This window comes from Ictalurus punctatus, chromosome 8 (genome assembly GCF_001660625.3).
Source record: "Ictalurus punctatus breed USDA103 chromosome 8, Coco_2.0, whole genome shotgun sequence".
In the NCBI taxonomy this organism is placed as follows: Eukaryota; Metazoa; Chordata; class Actinopteri; order Siluriformes; family Ictaluridae; genus Ictalurus; species Ictalurus punctatus.
The window spans coordinates 21,332,522-21,353,293 of NC_030423.2; the positions used below are offsets into that span (position 1 = coordinate 21,332,522).

The 20,772-nt window shown below is 39.7% G+C and overlaps 3 protein-coding genes across 11 annotated transcripts; all 3 read left to right on the forward strand.

Moving 5' to 3' along the window:
* Positions 1 to 1,837: 1,837 nt before the first annotated feature.
* Positions 1,838 to 8,230, forward strand: LOC108262053 (cytochrome P450 2D15). Of its 4 annotated transcripts, none has more exons than XR_008396831.1 (10): positions 1,838 to 2,148; positions 4,679 to 4,841; positions 4,973 to 5,125; positions 5,228 to 5,388; positions 5,530 to 5,703; positions 6,409 to 6,544; positions 6,655 to 6,842; positions 6,916 to 7,057; positions 7,219 to 7,791; positions 7,832 to 8,230. XR_008396831.1 is itself a non-coding variant. In XM_053682049.1 (10 exons), the coding sequence occupies exons 4-10, from the start codon at positions 4,981 to 4,983 to the stop codon at positions 7,413 to 7,415; spliced, it is 1,143 nt and encodes a 380-aa protein (XP_053538024.1). In that variant the 5' UTR covers positions 2,008 to 2,148; positions 2,463 to 2,601; positions 4,679 to 4,841; positions 4,973 to 4,980; the 3' UTR covers positions 7,416 to 8,230. The 4 variants fall into 4 exon arrangements, 3 of the variants coding, with proteins under 3 accessions (XP_053538023.1, XP_053538025.1, XP_053538024.1); XM_053682049.1 differs by adding an exon at positions 2,463 to 2,601 and having other exon boundaries at positions 2,008 to 2,148; positions 7,219 to 8,230; XM_053682048.1 differs by having other exon boundaries at positions 7,219 to 8,230.
* Positions 8,231 to 8,383: 153 nt separating this feature from the next.
* On the forward strand, positions 8,384 to 14,711 carry LOC128633447 (cytochrome P450 2K4). 4 transcript variants are annotated; one of them, XM_053682053.1, is made up of 10 exons: positions 8,688 to 8,828; positions 9,140 to 9,278; positions 11,352 to 11,514; positions 11,646 to 11,798; positions 11,901 to 12,061; positions 12,203 to 12,376; positions 13,089 to 13,224; positions 13,335 to 13,522; positions 13,582 to 13,723; positions 13,885 to 14,711. In XM_053682053.1, exons 4-10 carry the CDS (start codon positions 11,654 to 11,656, stop codon positions 14,079 to 14,081), a joined length of 1,143 nt encoding a protein of 380 aa, XP_053538028.1. In that variant the 5' UTR covers positions 8,688 to 8,828; positions 9,140 to 9,278; positions 11,352 to 11,514; positions 11,646 to 11,653; the 3' UTR covers positions 14,082 to 14,711. The 4 variants fall into 4 exon arrangements, with proteins under 4 accessions (XP_053538026.1, XP_053538029.1, XP_053538028.1 ...); XM_053682051.1 differs by lacking the exon at positions 9,140 to 9,278 and having other exon boundaries at positions 8,384 to 8,828; XM_053682052.1 differs by lacking the exon at positions 8,688 to 8,828 and having other exon boundaries at positions 8,904 to 9,278.
* A 279-nt stretch (positions 14,712 to 14,990) lies between these two features.
* LOC108269083 (cytochrome P450 2D17) lies at positions 14,991 to 20,323 on the forward strand. Of its 3 annotated transcripts, XM_053682047.1 has the most exons (10): positions 15,309 to 15,451; positions 15,760 to 15,898; positions 17,384 to 17,546; positions 17,678 to 17,830; positions 17,933 to 18,093; positions 18,237 to 18,410; positions 19,131 to 19,266; positions 19,377 to 19,564; positions 19,638 to 19,779; positions 19,941 to 20,323. In XM_053682047.1, exons 4-10 carry the CDS (start codon positions 17,686 to 17,688, stop codon positions 20,135 to 20,137), a joined length of 1,143 nt encoding a protein of 380 aa, XP_053538022.1. In that variant the 5' UTR covers positions 15,309 to 15,451; positions 15,760 to 15,898; positions 17,384 to 17,546; positions 17,678 to 17,685; the 3' UTR covers positions 20,138 to 20,323. The 3 variants fall into 3 exon arrangements, with proteins under 3 accessions (XP_053538021.1, XP_017330127.2, XP_053538022.1); XM_053682046.1 differs by lacking the exon at positions 15,760 to 15,898 and having other exon boundaries at positions 14,991 to 15,451; XM_017474638.3 differs by lacking the exons at positions 15,760 to 15,898; positions 19,941 to 20,323 and having other exon boundaries at positions 14,991 to 15,451; positions 19,669 to 19,779.
* The last annotated feature ends 449 nt before the right edge of the window (positions 20,324 to 20,772 follow it).

Consider the following 20,772-nt stretch of genomic DNA (forward strand, 5'->3'; position numbering starts at 1 on the left):
ATAAACCGACAGCTATATTGTCCAAAGTCTGCAAGGCTGTAGTTGCTGCAAATGTAGGATTCGTTGATGAAAGAAAAGTTTGAAGCACTAAATTGTTACTTCAAGCAGTAATCATTATTTTTATACCTTGTCAATGTCTCTACTATATTTTACAATAAACAATTATCCAATAAACATTGAGATGTTTTGCATAAACCCATCCACCTACACTCCCATTAACCCCCAAAGACTCATGATTTCCTGCAGGGCTCAAAATGATGTGTTAAAAACCTGTTGTGAGCATTAAATAAGAGTTAATCATTCGTCCCATTAACACACATTGTAATTGAACCTGCCAGAGACGTCCAAAGATGCACGGCTTCTGAGTGTATACAGTATCAGTGCTGTGTCAGGGGCTTCAAAGGAGATTCTCATGCACCTTGTGCTGTCCACAAAATACAGTTTGAGATCAATGAACAGTGTTATAATGCAGTGAGATATTTGATCATTTGGTTCACTAAAGTGCTGAATTCCACCAACACTAATACTGAACATAGACACTTTGGTAAGCATTTCATTTCATCATTGCATTTTGATGACATTTTAGGGGAACCCAGGCTTCCCAATGTTGTCTATAAAGCTGAACTGTGAGGTTATGCTAAGGTTGAATGTGTTCCAGGACAGCCTTATGAGTAGGTCATAGGTAGTGTCAAAGACCACCCTGCCTTTTCAGATATGGCTGGATAAAAACCTCCCCTTTAATGACCAGTTTTGTCTTCAAAAGAGTGTCCCTTGTCTTTCTGGTATAGTTAGAACTACTTACTTACCTTTTAGACTGACATTAGAGTACAAAGCTAGAGTCAAGCAAATGCGTCTGTTTCAAAAAGTCTCTCCTCATATGCAAGGAGTGAGTGTAAGTTAAGGAGTTATGTTCTCAGGTCAGTCAATTGAGTTCAGTCGTTTTACTGCTTCGTACAAGTAGGGACATTCATTTTTTTTAGATAAAATAATGTGAAAATAAATGATTAAGTTCAATGTATTATGAAACTACTCTGCATTACACAGAAAGGGCAACAATCACATAAACCACTGTGTAAATGATTGATAGGATTCATAGTTTGAGTCAGTGAAAGGTCTTGGTGTAGCAGCCAAATGAGCATAGTGTGTAGAGAAGAGTCGTAGTCGTAGTCACGGTCCATGTTTAGAGTTAGTTCGCGCTGGATTATCCGCTTCCAGTCCCTCGTCATAGTTCGTTTCTCGTTTTGTTTATCAACCCTGTTTTCCTTGACCACGACCTTGAATCCTGCCTTGCCCCGTGTATACCTGTTTGCCAATCGCCTGACCTCTTGCATGTTTATGGATTACGTTTTGGATCACGTTTTGGATTTGTCTGCCTGTCTCTCTTTCAAATAAACAACAGTTCATCCTGCACTTGCATCCGTCCTATCTCCGCTCTGTCACAATACGTGACAATAACAAGAAGACAAAACGAATGTTAAGGATGTTAATATTGAGAAGGTTAATTTGAATATTGGTAGGATCTAATTAAAGCTTGTTTTTCTCATCTGTATCTTGTTCTGGTTTTGTTTGTAAATGTTTAACCTACCAGGGAAATCATGGCAGGACAGCTTTGTGAGTAAGTTATAGGTGGTGTCAAAGACCTCCATGTCTGAGATGGTCAGACCAAACATTTCCACTTCAGTGTCCAGAGTTGTTATCAAAAGAGTGTCATATGTCTTTTAGATATAGGAAAAACTAATTACAATTCTGTATTGTGTTTATCCTTGTGAGTTTAGCTAAATTCAGGTGCATCCCTATTCAAACTTGCAAAAAAATCATTTTAGAGTGGCATTATATACAAAGCTAGGTCCAAGCAAATGACCTATTTAAGAATTTATGTAAACCACTGTGTAAATGATTGATAGGATTCATAGTTTGAGTTAGTGAAAGGTCTTGGTGTAGCAGCCAAATGAGCATAGTGTGTAGAGCAGAGGTACGACAGTCATCATGTTGGGCTCCTTAATTCTTGTAGGGATTTGCGTATACCTCTTCTTCCTCTTAATCAGGATCCAGAGGCCCAAGAACTTCCCACCTGGGCCACGACCCATGCCCATATTTGGGAACCTTCTTCATCTAAACATCAGAAATCCTCTGAAAGACTTTGAAATGGTAAGCCATTATATTGTTGTAATACTGGAGCTATAACTGAAACAAAGTGATGTGTTTATTACTGAACTAGTCTTCTAAACATGTCTTAACTGGGATGGTTTATCTGTGCTTTAATTTTTGTTGTTGTTGTTGTTGTTGTTGAAGATTTGAATGTAAAACTTCTCTATTTGGGTCTTTGGTGCATTGGAACAAAAATACAGTTACTATGAGCAAAACTAATGATGTAAGAAAATGTACTGGAAAATCTGACAAGGCAAACAAAAACACAAAATTAATATTAAACATGAATACTGAATGCAAAACCTCATTCACAGAGTAATGGCATTTTCACTGCATCAAACTGGACTGGGGGAGGAGACTGGAATACTGGGCGGAAACCCCAGAAGCACTGAGAGAACATGCAAATTCCGCACATAAAGGGCGGAGGTGGGATTCAAACCCTCAACCCCAGAGGTGTGAAACGAACGTGCTAAGCCATCGTACCCCCTAAAATAGGATCAAATGAATTATAAAAAAAACTAAACAGTAATTAAAATATACACACAAGCACCCCTAAACACAAACCATTAAAACTGACCAGAAAGCTTTTTAGCTTTATAAACAGCTCAGTTGAGCCGGCAAGGCTAATATACAGTATAATGAAAAACCATGATAGCCTTTTAATTGCAGCCTAGTCCTATACAGAGATAGTAAACCTTGTGCAGATGACCTCCATGACCTCTCATTGCCGTGCAAGGAGACCAGTTCAGATAGGTACTCTCAGGCCATGTACCGAGTACTGACAGGTGTTATGTGTTCCCTGAGCTTGGTTTTGGTGAGCAGATGCGTAGCTGCATTTTGGACAAGTTGAAGCTGAGATACTAGACTCTGATTGAGGCATGTAAACATGGAGTTGTAGTAGTCCAGCCGTGATGACACAAGAGAATACAACCCCAATTCCGTAAAAGTTGGGACAGGATAATTTGCTGGTGCACCTGTTGGCAGATTGGCGAGCCTCGACCCATCCTTGCTCTTGAAGGACTAGGCTTTTTTTGGAGGCTCCTCATATACCATGATTAGACGATTACCTCACCTGTTTCACATCACCTTTTTATTTCAACTTGTCACATCGCTATTAGTCCTAAATTGCCCCTGTCCCAACTTTTTTGGAACCTCTTACATGTATCAATTTTTTTTTTTTTTTAATTATATTCAAAAAACTATGCAGTTGATTAGGTAAAACCTCAAATACCTTGTCTTTATATATTTTTGTTTGAATACAAGTCAAAGTACATTTACAAATCACTCCTCTTTTTTTATTTGCATTTTCCATACTGTCACAACGTGTTCAGAATTGGGGTTGTATTAATGTCTCCATATCCTGATAAGATAAAAATGCTGTCATGATTCCCCCTTGAAGCAGCATGCTCTAAGCGCGAATGCGCGAGCACCCGCTTTTCCATTGTTGACAGTAATGACATCTGGGCACGTGTGTTTTGTTTGTTTCTGTCGTGTCTCCTCCCTGTTCTGTCATTGGCTGGGATTTTCACGTGGTCAGAATCGCCCTCAACTGTGAGCATTTACGACACTGGTCATGTCCGCTTATATACGGCGCGCCTCCCAGCACACAACGCGGAATATTAGAATAGATAAGCTATAGTATCGCAGAGTTAGAGTAGTTCGTTTAGTAGTCATAGTCGCGGTCCATGTTTAGAGTTAGTTCACGCTGGATCATCCGCTCCCAGTTCATAGTCCTTGTTAGTTTCATGTTTTGTGTCTCGATCCTGTTTTCCGTGACCACGACCTTGAATCCTGCCTTGCCCCGTGTATGCCTGTTTGCCGATCGCCTGACCTCTTGCATGTTTGTGGATTACGTTTTTGGATCACGTTTTGTATTTGTCTGCCTGTCTCTCTTTTAAAATAAACAACTGTTCATACTGCCATTGCATCCGTCCTATCTGCTCTGTCACGATACGTGACAAATGCTTTACCAGCATTATGTAGATTGCAGAACCAAGTTTTGACCAGAGCTTTAGTATTGGTAGAGAAATGGAGACAGGAGTCAAAAATGACACCAAGATTCCTATTGGAAGCTTTCGTATTAGCACCTGTTGCTAGTACCTGTAGGTGCCAAAGGTGATTGAGCTAGCCAGCTTGCTTCCTCACATGCATTAACAACCCCAGTGATTGCTTGCAGTTATGGACATTATGTCATTAACAAGCAGGACCAACTGTGCGAGTGTACTGCAATCGCAATGTGAAAAACAGCATGTCCGTGGTCTTTTATTGGGGATGCATGCAGTAGAGATCTTCGCACAAAGCTACATCAGCCAGTACTAGAGTACCAGTATTACCAGTATACTGTATGACACTACCAGTATAAACAGTATTATATTAATAATAATAATAATCTCAACTCCCGAGACTAAGAAAAGGGCTAATTAAAAATTTGTATTTAATAACAGTTTCATAGATGTTAGCTAGGTATAAATTGGCCTCTAACCATTGAAAATGGTTTAATGTCTCTAATTTTTAAAAAAATTCTCTTTAGTTGGCTGAACGTTATGGGAACGTTTATAGCCTCTATCTCGGGAGAAACCCAGTTGTTGTTCTTAATGGTTTGAAGGCTATAAAAGAAGCTCTGGTGACCAAATCTGCAGACTTTTCAGGACGCCCACAAAACCTGCTTTTCAGCCATATAACTGAAGGAAAAGGTGAGATTACAAATAATTACCTACCCAACCATTATAAATAAAATGTCTTCCTGATTTTATTTTACATACAAATAAGTACTGACATGCACTGACTCTGAAATAAAGTTACTGACTTGAGTAAAATGTAACAGGAGTCATAATGACTGATTATGGTCCTGCATGGAAGGAGCATCGGCGCTTTGCACTCATGACCTTGAGGAACTTTGGCTTGGGGAAACAGTCTATGGAGAACAGGATTCTGGGAGAAATCGAACACCTTGTTGCAAAATTGGAAAAGCATTCTGGTATCATATAACATTAATAAAATTCCTATTGATGACAGCTGTCCAATATAAGATGTTGTGCCCCATTTTAAATGCCGATGAACATTGATTTTCTATTTGTAGGAAGCACCTTGAATCCTCAGACTTTATTCCACGATGCAGCATCAAATATCATCTACCTGGTGTTGTTTGGTACTCGCTATGAATATGACGACAAAACCCTGAAACAATATGTTGCGCTGTTTACTGAAAATACTAAGATTGTTAATGGACCTTGGTCTATGGTGAGACATTATCTTATCACCTGATCACTAACTTCATTTACACTATTACTAATTCTAAGTAAGTTTTTAAGAAAAAAGCTGAAAGAATTAATGTCCCAATTTTTTTTATTATAACCAACAGAATCTCCTGCGTTCTTATAGATCTATGATACTCTTCCACTGGTGAGATCCCTGCCTCTTCCCTTTAAGAAGGCTTTTAAAAACACCTACACACTTAAAAAATCAACAATGACCATGATCAACAAGCACAGGACAACAAGAGTCCCAGGAAAGCCAAGAGACTTTGTCGACTGCTATCTGGATGAGCTGGATACGGTATGTGTTTGTGTGGGTATAAAAGAAGAAGCCTTTTGTTTGTCACATATTCATTACAGCACAGTGAATTTATTTTCTTCACATATCCCAACATGTTATAAAATGTTGGAGATTCCATGAAATGCCAGAACAATCTTTAGCAGTGGTGGCTCAATGGTTAAGGCTCTGAGTTACTGCTCAGAAGGTTGGGGGTCTCTACTCTAGAGGTACCGTATCATGGCTGACCCTGCAATCTGACCCCAACTTTCTATGTAATTCAGTTAAATGTTAGTTGTATAGGGCTTTTAACCAAAGCCATCGTCAAAAAGCATCTTTACAGACATCTGGATGTAGCCTGAGAACCCTAATGAGTAAACCAATGGTGATATTGGCAAGGATTCAAAAGGGAACCCACCCTTTTCTGGGTGGCTTCAGATACTGGATGAGATTGTAAATCATTACTCTTCTACAGCTGTATAATGTAAAGACAAAAAGTCCAATGAGTGTTGAAACAATAGTAAATATGAGTATATTGTGAATAAGTGTGCTGGAGTGAGCACATGGTAGACTTTATGATTAAAGAAGCAGTTCTGATGTATTAGTCTTTTGTACAAGTAATCAGTGTGACATTTTACTAGAAGTCTATCGAATGTGAATGAAACCAAACTATATTAAGGACGCTGGCTGCTGAATTCTGTACTAACTGGATTGTCTTGCCTTTAACAGAAAGACAGTGGATCCTCCTTTGATGAAGGACAACTAACAATGTATATTCTAATCTTGCATGTAGCTGGGACTGATACCACCTCCAACACCCTCCTTACGGCTTTCCTCTACCTCATGGCTTATCCAGACATTCAGGGTTTAAACTTTACTTCATTGCACTTAAATACAAGTCTTGTCGCATAAACCTTAAAATGTTTGGTTAATAATTAATTTGATTCATAATAGAGCCGAACACATTGTTTCTAGAGAGATGCCAGCAGGAGATTGATGAGGTTCTACAGGGAAAAGCTCATGCATCTTTTGAGGACAGACACAACATGCCTTACACACAGGCTGTGATTCATGAGTCTCAGCGCATCGCCAACACTGTCCCTCTGAGTGTGTTCCACTGTACCTCAAGAGATACTGAACTGATGGGCTACAGCATCCCACAGGTGATGATTTCAAACAATGGTTAAATTTACCTCCTGCTACCCATGTTGATGTTTTTCTTTCACTGTTTTTCAGGGAACTATAATCATCCCCAACCTCTCCTCAGTGCTGAGTGAGGAAGGCCAGTGGAAGTTTCCTCATGAGTTCAACCCATCAAACTTCCTCAATGAGCAAGGACAGTTTGAGAAGCCTGAGGCATTTATGCCCTTTTCTGCCGGTGAGAGCTCAGGATAGTGTTAAAAAATAATCCAAACCTGATTTATTCGAGCACTTTCAACATCAATTGTGGATTTGACTTCAAGAAACACTTCTCTAACATAAAAGGAATAAGTAATTAATAAGTTAACCTGGTAAGCTAATGTGTGTCTATGTGTGCAGGGCCTCGAGTATGCCTGGGTGAAGGTCTGGCTCGCATGGAGCTGTTCCTCATCTTGGTCACCCTGCTGCGCCGCTTTCGGTTCATTTGGCCTGAAGATGCAGGAGAACCAGATTTCACTCCTGTATTTGGAGTCACACTTACACCCAAACCATACAGGATGGGAATCAGGCTGAGACAGCCAGCTAGAGAAATGTAGAACTAGTCAGGAAATATACTGTATACTGACAAATTCTTTATGGCAAATGAAACAGTATTATATCACAATAAATGAACGAATGACCAACAATAGGATAACTGTCATGATTCCCCCTTGAAGCAGCATGCTGTAAGCGCGAATGCGCGAGCACCTGCTTTTCCGTTGTTGTCCGTAATGACATTGGGACACGTGTGTTTTGTTTATGTTTCTGTCATGTCTCCTCCCTGTTCCGTCATTGGCTGGGATTTCACGTGGGTCTGTATTGCTCTCAGCTGCTAGCGGTTTAGACGCTGATCATGTCCGCATATATACCGCGCGCCTCCCAGCACACAACGCGGAAGATTAATGTTTAGAGTTAGTTTAGTTCGTAGTCGTAGTCGTAGTCGTAGTCGTAGTCGTGGTCCATGTTAGTTTAGTTCGTAGTCGTAGTCATAGTCACGGTCCATGTTTAGAGTTAGTTCGCGCTGGATTATCCGCTTCCAGTCCCTCGTCATAGTTCGTTTCTCGTTTTGTTTATCAACCCTGTTTTCCTTGACCACGACCTTGAATCCTGCCTTGCCCCGTGTATACCTGTTTGCCAATCGCCTGACCTCTTGCATGTTTATGGATTACGTTTTGGATCACGTTTTGGATTTGTCTGCCTGTCTCTCTTTCAAATAAACAACTGTTCGTCCTGCACTTGCATCTGTCCTATCTCCGCTCTGTCACAATACGTGACAATAACAAGAAGACAAAACGAATGTTAAGGATGTTAATATTGAGAAGGTTAATTTGAATATTGGTAGGATCTAATTAAAGCTTGTTTTTCTCATCTGTATCTTGTTCTGGTTTTGTTTGTAAATGTATAACCTACCAGGGAAATCATGGCAGGACAGCTTTGTGAGTAAGTTATAGGTGGTGTCAAAGACCTCCATGTCTGAGATGGTCAGACCAAACATTTCCACTTCAGTGTCCAGAGTTGTTATCAAAAGAGTGTCATATGTCTTTTAGATATAGGAAAAACTAATTACAATTCTGTATTGTGTTTATCCTTGTGAGTTTAGCTAAATTCAGGTGCATCCCTATTCAAACTTGCAAAAAAATTATTTTAGAGTGGCATTATATACAAAGCTAGGTCCAAGCAAATGACCTATTTAAGAATTTATGTAAACCACTGTGTAAATGATTGATAGGATTCATAGTTTGAGTCAGTGAAAGGTCTTGGTGTAGCAGCCAAATGAGCATAGTGTGTAGAACAGAGGTACGACAGTCATCATGTTGGGCTCCTTAATTCTTGTAGGGATTTGCGTATACCTCTTCTTCCTCTTAATCAGGATCCAGAGGCCCAAGAACTTCCCACCTGGGCCACGACCCATGCCCATATTTGGGAACCTTCATCTAAACATCAGAAATCCTCTGAAAGACTTTGAAATGGTAAGCCATTATATTGTTGTAATACAGGAGCTATAACTGAAACAAAGTGATGTGTTTATTACTGAACTAGTCTTCTAAACATGTCTTAACTGGGATGGTTTATCTGTGCTTTAATTTTTGTTGTTGTTGTTGTTGTTGAAGATTTGAATGTAAAACTTCTCTATTTGGGTCTTTGGTGCATTGGAACAAAAATACAGTTACTATGAGCAAAACTAATGATGTAAGAAAATGTACTGGAAAATCTGACAAGGCAAACAAAAACACAAAATTAATATTAAACATGAATACTGAATGCAAAACCTCATTCACAGAGTAATGGCATTTTCACTGCATCAAACTGGACTGGGGGAGGAGACTGGAATACTGGGCGGAAACCCCAGAAGCACTGAGAGAACATGCAAATTCCGCACATAAAGGGCGGAGGTGGGATTCAAACCCTCAACCCCAGAGGTGTGACACGAACGTGCTAAGCCATCGTACCCCCTAAAATAGGATCAAATGAATTATAAAAAAACCTAAACAGTAATTAAAATATACACACAAGCACCCCTAAACACAAACCATTAAAACTGACCAGAAAGCTTTTTAGCTTTATAAACAGCTCAGTTGAGCCGGCAAGGCTAATATACAGTATAATGAAAAACCATGATAGCCTTTTAATTGCAGCCTAGTCCTATACAGAGATAGTAAACCTTGTGCAGATGACCTCCATGACCTCTCATTGCCGTGCAAGGAGACCAGTTCAGATAGGTACTCTCAGGCCATGTACCGAGTACTGACAGGTGTTATGTGTTCCCTGAGCTTGGTTTTGGTGAGCAGATGCGTAGCTGCATTTTGGACAAGTTGAAGCTGAGATACTAGACTCTGATTGAGGCATGTAAACCTGGAGCTGTAGTAGTCCAGCCGTGATGACACAAGAGAATACAACCCCAATTCCGTAAAAGTTGGGACAGGATAATTTGCTGATGCACCTGTTGGCAGATTGGCGAGCCTCGACCCATCCTTGCTCTTGAAGGACTAGGCTTTTTTTGGAGGCTCCTCATATACCATGATTAGACGATTACCTCACCTGTTTCACATCACCTTTTTATTTCAACTTGTCACATCGCTATTAGTCCTAAATTGCCCCTGTCCCAACTTTTTTGGAACCTCTTACATGTATCAATTTTTTTTTTTTTTTAATTATATTCAAAAAACTATGCAGTTGATTAGGTAAAACCTCAAATACCTTGTCTTTATATATTTTTGTTTGAATACAAGTCAAAGTACATTTACAAATCACTCCTCTTTTTTATTTGCATTTTCCATACTGTCACAACGTGTTCAGAATTGGGTTTGTATTAATGTCTCCATATCCTGATAAGATAAAAATGCTGTCATGATTCCCCCTTGAAGCAGCATGCTCTAAGCGCGAATGCGCGAGCACCCGCTTTTCCATTGTTGACAGTAATGACATCTGGGCACGTGTGTTTTGTTTGTTTCTGTCGTGTCTCCTCCCTGTTCTGTCATTGGCTGGGATTTTCACGTGGTCAGAATCGCCCTCAACTGTGAGCATTTACGACACTGGTCATGTCCGCTTATATACGGCGCGCCTCCCAGCACACAACGCGGAATATTAGAATAGATAAGCTATAGTATCGTAGAGTTAGAGTAGTTCGTTTAGTAGTCATAGTCGCGGTCCATGTTTAGAGTTAGTTCACGCTGGATCATCCGCTCCCAGTTCATAGTCCTTGTTAGTTTCATGTTTTGTGTCTCGATCCTGTTTTCCGTGACCACGACCTTGAATCCTGCCTTGCCCCGTGTATGCCTGTTTGCCGATCGCCTGACCTCTTGCATGTTTGTAGATTACGTTTTTGGATCACGTTTTGTATTTGTCTGCCTGTCTCTCTTTTAAAATAAACAACTGTTCATACTGCCATTGCATCCGTCCTATCTGCTCTGTCACGATACGTGACAAATGCTTTACCAGCATTATGTAGATTGCAGAACCAAGTTTTGACCAGAGCTTTTGTATTGGTAGAGAAATGGAGACAGGAGTCAAAAATGACACCAAGATTCCTATTGGAAGCTTTCGTATTAGCACCTGTTGCTAGTACCTGTAGGCGCCAAAGGTGATTGAGCTAGCCAGCTTGCTTCCTCACATGCATTAACAACCCCAGTGATTGCTTGCAGTTATGGACATTATGTCATTAACAAGCAGGACCAACTGTGCGAGTGTACTGCAATCGCAATGTGAAAAACAGCATGTCCGTGGTCTTTTGTTGGGGATGCATGCAGTAGAGATCTTCGCACAAAGCTACATCAGCCAGTACTATAGTACCAGTATTACCAGTATATTGTATGACACTACCAGTATAAACAGTATTATATTAATAATAATAATCTCAACTCCCGAGACTAAGGAAAGGGCTAATTAAAAATTTGGATTTAATAACAGTTTCATAGATGTTAGCTAGGTATAAATTGGCCTCTAACCATTGAAAATGGTTTAATGTCTCTAATTTTTAAAAAAAATCTCTTTAGTTGGCTGAACGTTATGGGAACGTTTATAGCCTCTATCTCGGGAGAAACCCAGTTGTTGTTCTTAATGGTTTGAAGGCTATAAAAGAAGCTCTGGTGACCAAATCTGCAGACTTTTCAGGACGCCCACAAAACCTGCTTTTCAGCCATATAACTGAAGGAAAAGGTGAGATTACAAATAATTACCTACCCAACCATTATAAATAAAATGTCTTCCTGATTTTATTTTACATACAAATAAGTACTGACATGCACTGACTCTGAAATAGAGTTACTGACTTGAGTAAAATGTAACAGGAGTCATAATGACTGATTATGGTCCTGCATGGAAGGAGCATCGGCGCTTTGCACTCATGACCTTGAGGAACTTTGGCTTGGGGAAACAGTCTATGGAGAACAGGATTCTGGGAGAAATCAAACACCTTGTTGCAAAATTGGAAAAGCATTCTGGTATCATATAACATTAATAAAATTCCTATTGATGACAGCTGTCCAATATAAGATGTTGTGCCCCATTTTAAATGCCGATGAACACTGATTTTCTATTTGTAGGAAGCACCTTGAATCCTCAGACTTTATTCCACGATGCAGCATCAAATATCATCTACCTGGTGTTGTTTGGTACTCGCTATGAATATGACGACAAAACCCTGAAACAATATGTTGCGCTGTTTACTGAAAATACTAAGATTGTTAATGGACCTTGGTCTATGGTGAGACATTATCTTATCACCTGATCACTAACTTCATTTACACTATTACTAATTCTAAGTAAGTTTTTAAGAAAAAAGCTGAAAGAATTAATGTCCCAATTTTTTTTATTATAACCAACAGAATCTCCTGCGTTCTTATAGATCTATGATACTCTTCCACTGGTGAGATCCCTGCCTCTTCCCTTTAAGAAGGCTTTTAAAAACACCTACACACTTAAAAAATCAACAATGACCATGATCAACAAGCACAGGACAACAAGAGTCCCAGGAAAGCCAAGAGACTTTGTCGACTGCTATCTGGATGAGCTGGATACGGTATGTGTTTGTGTGGGTATAAAAGAAGAAGCCTTTTGTTTGTCACATATTCATTACAGCACAGTGAATTTATTTTCGTCACATATCCCAACATGTTATAAAATGTTGGAGATTCCATGAAATGCCAGCACAATCTTTAGCAGTGGTGGCTCAATGGTTAAGGCTCTGAGTTACTGCTCAGAAGGTTGGGGGTCTCTACTCTAGAGGTACCGTATCATGGCTGACCCTGCAATCTGACCCCAACTTTCTATGTAATTCAGTTAAATGTTAGTTGTATAGGGCTTTTAACCAAAGCCATCGTCAAAAAGCATCTTTACAGACATCTGGATGTAGCCTGAGAACCCTAATGAGTAAACCAATGGTGATAGTGGCAAGGATTCAAAAGGGAACCCACCCTTTTCTGGGTGGCTTCAGATACTGGATGAGATTATAAATCATTACTCTTCTACAGCTGTATAATGTAAAGACAAAAAGTCTTGAAGTATTGAAGTATTGAAACAATAGTAAATATGAGTATATTGTGAATAAGTGTGCTGGAGTGAGCACATGGTAGTCTTTATGATTAAAGAAGCAGTTCTGATGTATTAGTCTTTTGTACAAGTAATCAGTGTGACATTTTACTAGAAGTCTATCGAATGTGAATGAAACCAAACTATATTAAGGACGCTGGCTGCTGAATTCTGTACTAACTGGATTGTCTTGCCTTTAACAGAAAGACAGTGGATCCTCCTTTGATGAAGGACAACTAACAATGTATATTCTAATCTTGCATGTAGCTGGGACTGATACCACCTCCAACACCCTCCTTACGGCTTTCCTCTACCTCATGGCTTATCCAGACATTCAGGGTTTAAACTTTACTTCATTGCACTTAAATATAAGTCTTGTCGCATAAACCTTAAAATGTTTGGTTAATAATTAATTTGATTCATAATAGAGCCGAACACATTGTTTCTAGAGAGATGCCAGCAGGAGATTGATGAGGTTCTACAGGGAAAAGCTCATGTGTCTTTTGAGGACAGACACAACATGCCTTACACACAGGCGGTGATTCATGAGTCTCAGCGCATCGCCAACACTGTCCCTCTGAGTGTGTTCCACTGTACCTCAAGAGATACTGAACTGATGGGCTACAGCATCCCACAGGTGATGATTTCAAACAATGGTTAAATTTACCTCCTGCTACCCATGTTGATGTTTTTCAGGGAACTATAATCATCCCTAACCTCTCCTCAGTGCTGAGTGAGGAAGGCCAGTGGAAGTTTCCTCATGAGTTCAACCCATCAAACTTCCTCAATGAGCAAGGACAGTTTGAGAAGCCTGAGGCATTTATGCCCTTTTCTGCTGGTGAGAGCTCAGGATAGTGTTAAAAAATAATCCAAACCTGATTTATTCGAGCACTTTCAACATCAATTGTGGATTTGACTTCAAGAAACACTTCTCTAACATAAAAGGAATAAGTAATTAATAAGTTAACCTGGTAAGCTAATGTGTGTCTATGTGTGCAGGGCCTCGAGTATGCCTGGGTGAAGGTCTGGCTCGCATGGAGCTGTTCCTCATCTTGGTCACCCTGCTGCGCCGCTTTCGGTTCATTTGGCCTGAAGATGCAGGAGAACCAGATTTCACTCCTGTATTTGGAGTCACACTTACACCCAAACCATACAGGATGGGAATCAGGCTGAGACAGCCAGCTAGAGAAATGTAGAACTAGTCAGGAAATATACTGTATACTGGCAAATTCTTTATGGCAAATGAAACAGTATTATATCACAATAAATGAACGAATGACCAACAATAGGATAACTGTCATGATTCCCCCTTGAAGCAGCATGCTGTAAGCGCGAATGCGCGAGCACCTGCTTTTCTGTTGTTGTCCGTAATGACATTGGGACACGTGTGTTTTGTTTATGTTTCTGTCATGTCTCCTCCCTGTTCCGTCATTGGCTGGGATTTCACGTGGGTCTGTATTGCTCTCAGCTGCTAGCGGTTTAGACGCTGATCATGTCCGCATATATACCGCGCGCCTCCCAGCACACAAAGCGGAAGATTAATGTTTAGAGTTAGTTTAGTTCGTAGTCGTAGTCGTAGTCGTAGTCACGGTCCATGTTTAGAGTTAGTTCGCACTGGATTATCCGCTTCCAGTCCCTCGTCATAGTTCGTTTCTCGTTTTGTTTATCAACCCTGTTTTCCTTGACCACGACCTTGAATCCTGCCTTGCCCCGTGTATACCTGTTTGCCAATCGCCTGACCTCTTGCATGTTTATGGATTACGTTTTGGATCACGTTTTGGATTTGTCTGCCTGTCTCTCTTTCAAATAAACAACTGTTTATCCTGCACTTGCATCCGTCCTATCTCCGCTCTGTCACAATATGTGACAATAACAAGAAGACAAAACGAATGTTAAGGATGTTAATATTGAGAAGGTTAATTTGAATATTGGTAGGATCTAATTAAAGCTTGTTTTTCTCATCTGTATCTTGTTCTGGTTTTGTTTGTAAATGTTTAACCTACCAGGGAAATCATGGCAGGACAGCTTTGTGAGTAAGTTATAGGTGGTGTCAAAGACCTCCATGTCTGAGATGGTCAGACCAAACATTTCCACTTCAGTGTCCAGAGTTGTTATCAAAAGAGTGTCATGTGTCTTTTAGATATAGGAAAAACTAATGACAATTCTGTATTGTGTTTATCCTTGTGAGTTTAGCTAAATTCAGGTGCATCCCTATTCAAACTTGCAAAAAAATTATTTTAGAGTGGCATTATATACAAAGCTAGGTCCAAGCAAATGACCTATTTAAGAATTTATGTAAACCACTGTGTAAATGATTGATAGGATTCATAGTTTGAGTCAGTGAAAGGTCTTGGTGTAGCAGCCAAATGAGCATAGTGTGTAGAGCAGAGGTACGACAGTCATCATGTTGGGCTCCTTAATTCTTGTAGGGATTTGCGTATACCTCTTCTTCCTCTTAATCAGGATCCAGAGGCCCAAGAACTTCCCACCTGGGCCACGACCCATGCCCATATTTGGGAACCTTCTTCATCTAAACATCAGAAATGTTCTGAAAGACTTTGAAATGGTAAGCCATTATATTGTTGTAATACTGGAGCTATAACTGAAACAAAGTGACGTGTTTATTACTGAAATAGTCTTCTAAACATGTCTTAACTGGGATGGTTTATCTGTGCTTTAATTTTTGTTGTTGTTGTTGTTGAAGATTTGAATGTAAAACTTCTCTATTTGGGTCTTTGGTGCATTGGAACAAAAATACAGTTACTATGAGCAAAACTAATGATGTAAGAAAATGTACTGGAAAATCTGACAAGGCAAACAAAAACACAAAATTAATATTAAACATGAATACTGAATGCAAAACCTCATTCACAGAGTAATGGCATTTTCACTGCATCAAACTGGACTGGGGGAGGAGACTGGAATACTGGGCGGAAACCCCAGAAGCACTGAGAGAACATGCAAATTCCGCACATAAAGGGCGGAGGTGGGATTCAAACCCTCAACCCCAGAGGTGTGAAACGAACGTGCTAAGCCATCGTACCCCCTAAAATAGGATCAAATGAATTATAAAAAAAACTAAACAGTAATTAAAATATACACACAAGCACCCCTAAACACAAACCATTAAAACTGACCAGAAAGCTTTTTAGCTTTATAAACAGCTCAGTTGAGCCGGCAAGGCTAATATACAGTATAATGAAAAACCATGATAACCTTTTAATTGCAGCCTAGTCCTATACAGAGATAGTAAACCTTGTGCAGATGACCTCCATGACCTCTCATTGCCGTGCAAGGAGACCAGTTCAGATAGGTACTCTCAGGCCATGTACCGAGTACTGACAGGTGTTATGTGTTCCCTGAGCTTGGTTTTGGTGAGCAGATGCGTAGCTGCATTTTGGACAAGTTGAAGCTGAGATACTAGACTCTGATTGAGGCATGTAAACATGGAGTTGTAGTAGTCCAGCCGTGATGACGCAAGAGAATACAACCCCAATTCCGTAAAAGTTGGGACAGGATAATTTGCTGATGCACCTGTTGGCAGATTGGCGAGCCTCGACCCATCCTTGCTCTTGAAGGACTAGGCTTTTTTTGGAGGCTCCTCAGTTACCATGATTAGATGATTACCTCACCTCTTTCACATCACCTTCTTATTTCAACTTGTCACATCGCTATTAGTCCTAAATTGCCCCGTCACAACTTTTTTGGAACCTGTTACATGTATCAATTTTAAAAAAAAGTTATCTTCAAAAAACTATGCAGTTGATTAGGTAAAACCTCAAATACCTTGTCTTTATATATTTTTGTTTGAATACAAGTCAAAGTACATTTACAAATCACTCCTCTTTTTTTATTTGCATTTTCCATACTGTCACAACGTGTTCAGAATTGGGGTTGTATTAATGTCTCCATGTCCTGATAAGATAACAATGCTTTACCAGCATTATGTAGATTGCAGAACCAAGTTTTGACCAGAGCTTTTGTATTGGTAGAGAAATGGAGACAGGAGTCAAAAATGACACCAAGATTCCTATTGGAAGCTTTCGTATTAGCACCTGTTGCTAGTACCTGTAGGTGCCAAAGGTGATTGAGCTAGCCAGCTTGCTTCCTCACATGCATTAACAACCCCAGTGATTGCTTCCAGTTATGGACATTATGTCATTAACAAGCAGGACCAACTGTGCGAGTGTACTGCAATCGCAATGTGAAAAACAGCATGTCCGTGGTCTTTTATTGGGGATGCATGCAGTAGAGATCTTCGCACAAAGCTACATCAGCCAGTACTAGAGTACCAGTATTACCAGTATACTGTATGACACTACCAGTATAAACAGTATTATATTAATAATAATAATAATCTCAACTCCCGAGACTAAGAAAAGGGCTAATTAAAAATTTGTATTTAATAACAGTTTCATAGATGTTAGCTAGGTATAAATTGGCCTCTAACCATTGAAAATGGTTTAATGTCTCTAATTTTTAAAAAAATTCTCTTTAGTTGGCTGAACGTTATGGGAACGTTTATAGCCTCTATCTCGGGAGAAACCCAGTTGTTGTTCTTAATGGTTTGAAGGCTATAAAAGAAGCTCTGGTGACCAAATCTGCAGACTTTTCAGGACGCCCACAAAACCTGCTGGTCAGCCATATAACTGAAGGAAAAGGTGAGATTACAAATAATTACCTACCCAACCATTATAAATAAAATGTCTTCCTGATTTTATTTTACATACAAATAAGTACTGACATGCACTGACTCTGAAATAGAGTTACTGACTTGAGTAAAATGTAACAGGAGTCATAATGACTGATTATGGTCCTGCATGGAAGGAGCATCGGCGCTTTGCACTCATGACCTTGAGGAACTTTGGCTTGGGGAAACAGTCTATGGAGAACAGGATTCTGGGAGAAATCGAACACCTTGTTGCAAAATTGGAAAAGCATTCTGGTATCATATAACATTAATAAAATTCCTATTGATGACAGCTGTCCAATATAAGATGTTGTGCCCCATTTTAAATGCCGATGAACATTGATTTTCTATTTGTAGGAAGCACCTTGAATCCTCAGACTTTATTCCACGATGCAGCATCAAATATCATCTACCTGGTGTTGTTTGGTACTCGCTATGAATATGACGACAAAACCCTGAAACAATATGTTGCGCTGTTTACTGAAATTAGTAAGATTGTTAATGGACCTTGGTCTATGGTGAGACATTATCTTATCACCTGATCACTAACTTCATTTACACTATTACTAATTCTAAGTTAGTTTTTAAGAAAAAAGCTGAAAGAATTAATGTCCCAATTTTTTAAAAATTATAACCAACAGAATCTCCTGCGTTCTTATAGATCTATGATACTCTTCCACTGGTGAGATCCCTGCCTCTTCCCTTCAAGAAGGCTTTTAAAAACACCTACACACTTAAAAAATCAACAATGACCATGATCAACAAGCACAGGACAACAAGAGTCCCAGGAAAGCCAAGAGACTTTGTCGACTGCTATCTGGATGAGCTGGATACGGTATGTGTTTGTGTGGGTATAAAAGAAGAAGCCTTTTGTTTGTCACATATTCATTACAGCACAGTGAATTTATTTTCGTCACATATCCCAACATGTTATAAAATGTTGGAGATTCCATGAAATGCCAGCACAATCTTTAGCAGTGGTGGCTCAATGGTTAAGGCTCTGAGTTACTGCTCAGAAGGTTGGGGGTCTCTACTCTAGAGGTACCGTATCATGGCTGACCCTGCAATCTGACCCCAACTTTCTATGTAATTCAGTTAAATGTTAGTTGTATAGGGCTTTTAACCAAAGCCATCGTCAAAAAGCATCTTTACAGACATCTGGATGTAGCCTGAGAACCCTAATGAGTAAACCAATGGTGATAGTGGCAAGGATTCAAAAGGGAACCCACCCTTTTCTGGGTGGCTTCAGATACTGGATGAGATTATAAATCATTACTCTTCTACAGCTGTATAATGTAAAGACAAAAAGTCTTGAAGTCTTGAAGTATTGAAGTATTGAAACAATAGTAAATATGAGTATATTGTGAATAAGTGTGCTGGAGTGAGCACATGGTAGTCTTTATGATTAAAGAAGCAGTTCTGATGTATTAGTCTTTTGTACAAGTAATCAGTGTGACATTTTACTAGAAGTCTATCGAATGTGAATGAAACCAAACTATATTAAGGACGCTGGCTGCTGAATTCTGTACTAACTGGATTGTCTTGCCTTTAACAGAAAGACAGTGGATCCTCCTTTGATGAAGGACAACTAACAATGTATATTCTAATCTTGCATGTAGCTGGGACTGATACCACCTCCAACACCCTCCTTACGGCTTTCCTCTACCTCATGGCTTATCCAGACATTCAGGGTTTAAACTTTACTTCATTGCACTTAAATATAAGTCTTGTCGCATAAACCTTAAAATGTTTGGTTAATAATTAATTTGATTCATAATAGAGCCGAACACATTGTTTCTAGAGAGATGCCAGCAGGAGATTGATGAGGTTCTACAGGGAAAAGCTCATGTGTCTTTTGAGGACAGACACAACATGCCTTACACACAGGCGGTGATTCATGAGTCTCAGCGCATCGCCAACACTGTCCCTCTGAGTGTGTTCCACTGTACCTCAAGAGATACTGAACTGATGGGCTACAGCATCCCACAGGTGATGATTTCAAACAATGGTTAAATTTACCTCCTGCTACCCATGTTGATGTTTTTCTTTCACTGTTTTTCAGGGAACTATAATCATCCCTAACCTCTCCTCAGTGCTGAGTGAGGAAGGCCAGTGGAAGTTTCCTCATGAGTTCAACCCATCAAACTTCCTCAATGAGCAAGGACAGTTTGAGAAGCCTGAGGCATTTATGCCCTTTTCTGCCGGTGAGAGCTCAGGATAGTGTTAAAAAATAATCCAAACCTGATTTATTCGAGCACTTTCAACATCAGTTGTGGATTTGACTTCAAGAAACACTTCTCTAACATAAAAGGAATAAGTAATTAATAAGTTAACCTGGTAAGCTAATGTGTGTCTATGTGTGCAGGGCCTCGAGTGTGCCTGGGTGAAGGTCTGGCTCGCATGGAGCTGTTCCTCATCTTGGTCACCCTGCTGCGACGCTATCGGTTCATTTGGCCTGAAGATGCAGGAGAACCAGATTTCACTCCTGTATTTGGAGCCACACTTACACCCAAACCATACAGGATGGGAATCAGGCTGAGACAGCCAGCTAGAGAAATGTAGAACTAGTCAGGAAATATACTGTATACTGACAAATTCTTTATGGCAAATGAAACAGTATTATATCACAATAAATGAACGAATGACCAACAATAGGATAACAAGAAGACAAAACGAATGTTAAGGGTGTTAATATTGAGAAGGTTAATTTGAATATTGGTAGGATCTAATTAAAGCTTGTTTTTCTCATCTGTATCTTGCTCTGGTTTTGTTTGTAAATGTATAACCTACCAGGGAAATCATGGCAGGACAGCTTTGTGAGTAAGTTATAGGTGGTGTCAAAGACCTCCATGTCTGAGATGGTCAGACCAAACATTTCCACTTCAGTGTCCAGAGTTGTTATCAAAAGAGTGTCATATGTCTTTTAGATATAGGAAAAACTAATGACAATTCTGTATTGTGTTTATCCTTGTGAGTTTAGCTAAATTCAGGTGCATCCCTATTCAAACTTGCAAAAAAATTATTTTAGAGTGGCATTATATACAAAGCTAGGTCCAAGCAAATGACCTATTTAACAATTTATGTAAACCATTGTGTAAATGATTGATAGGATTCATAGTTTGAGTCAGTGAAAGGTCTTGGTGTAGCAGCCAAATGAGCATAGTGTGTAGAGCAGAGGTACGACAGACATCATGTTG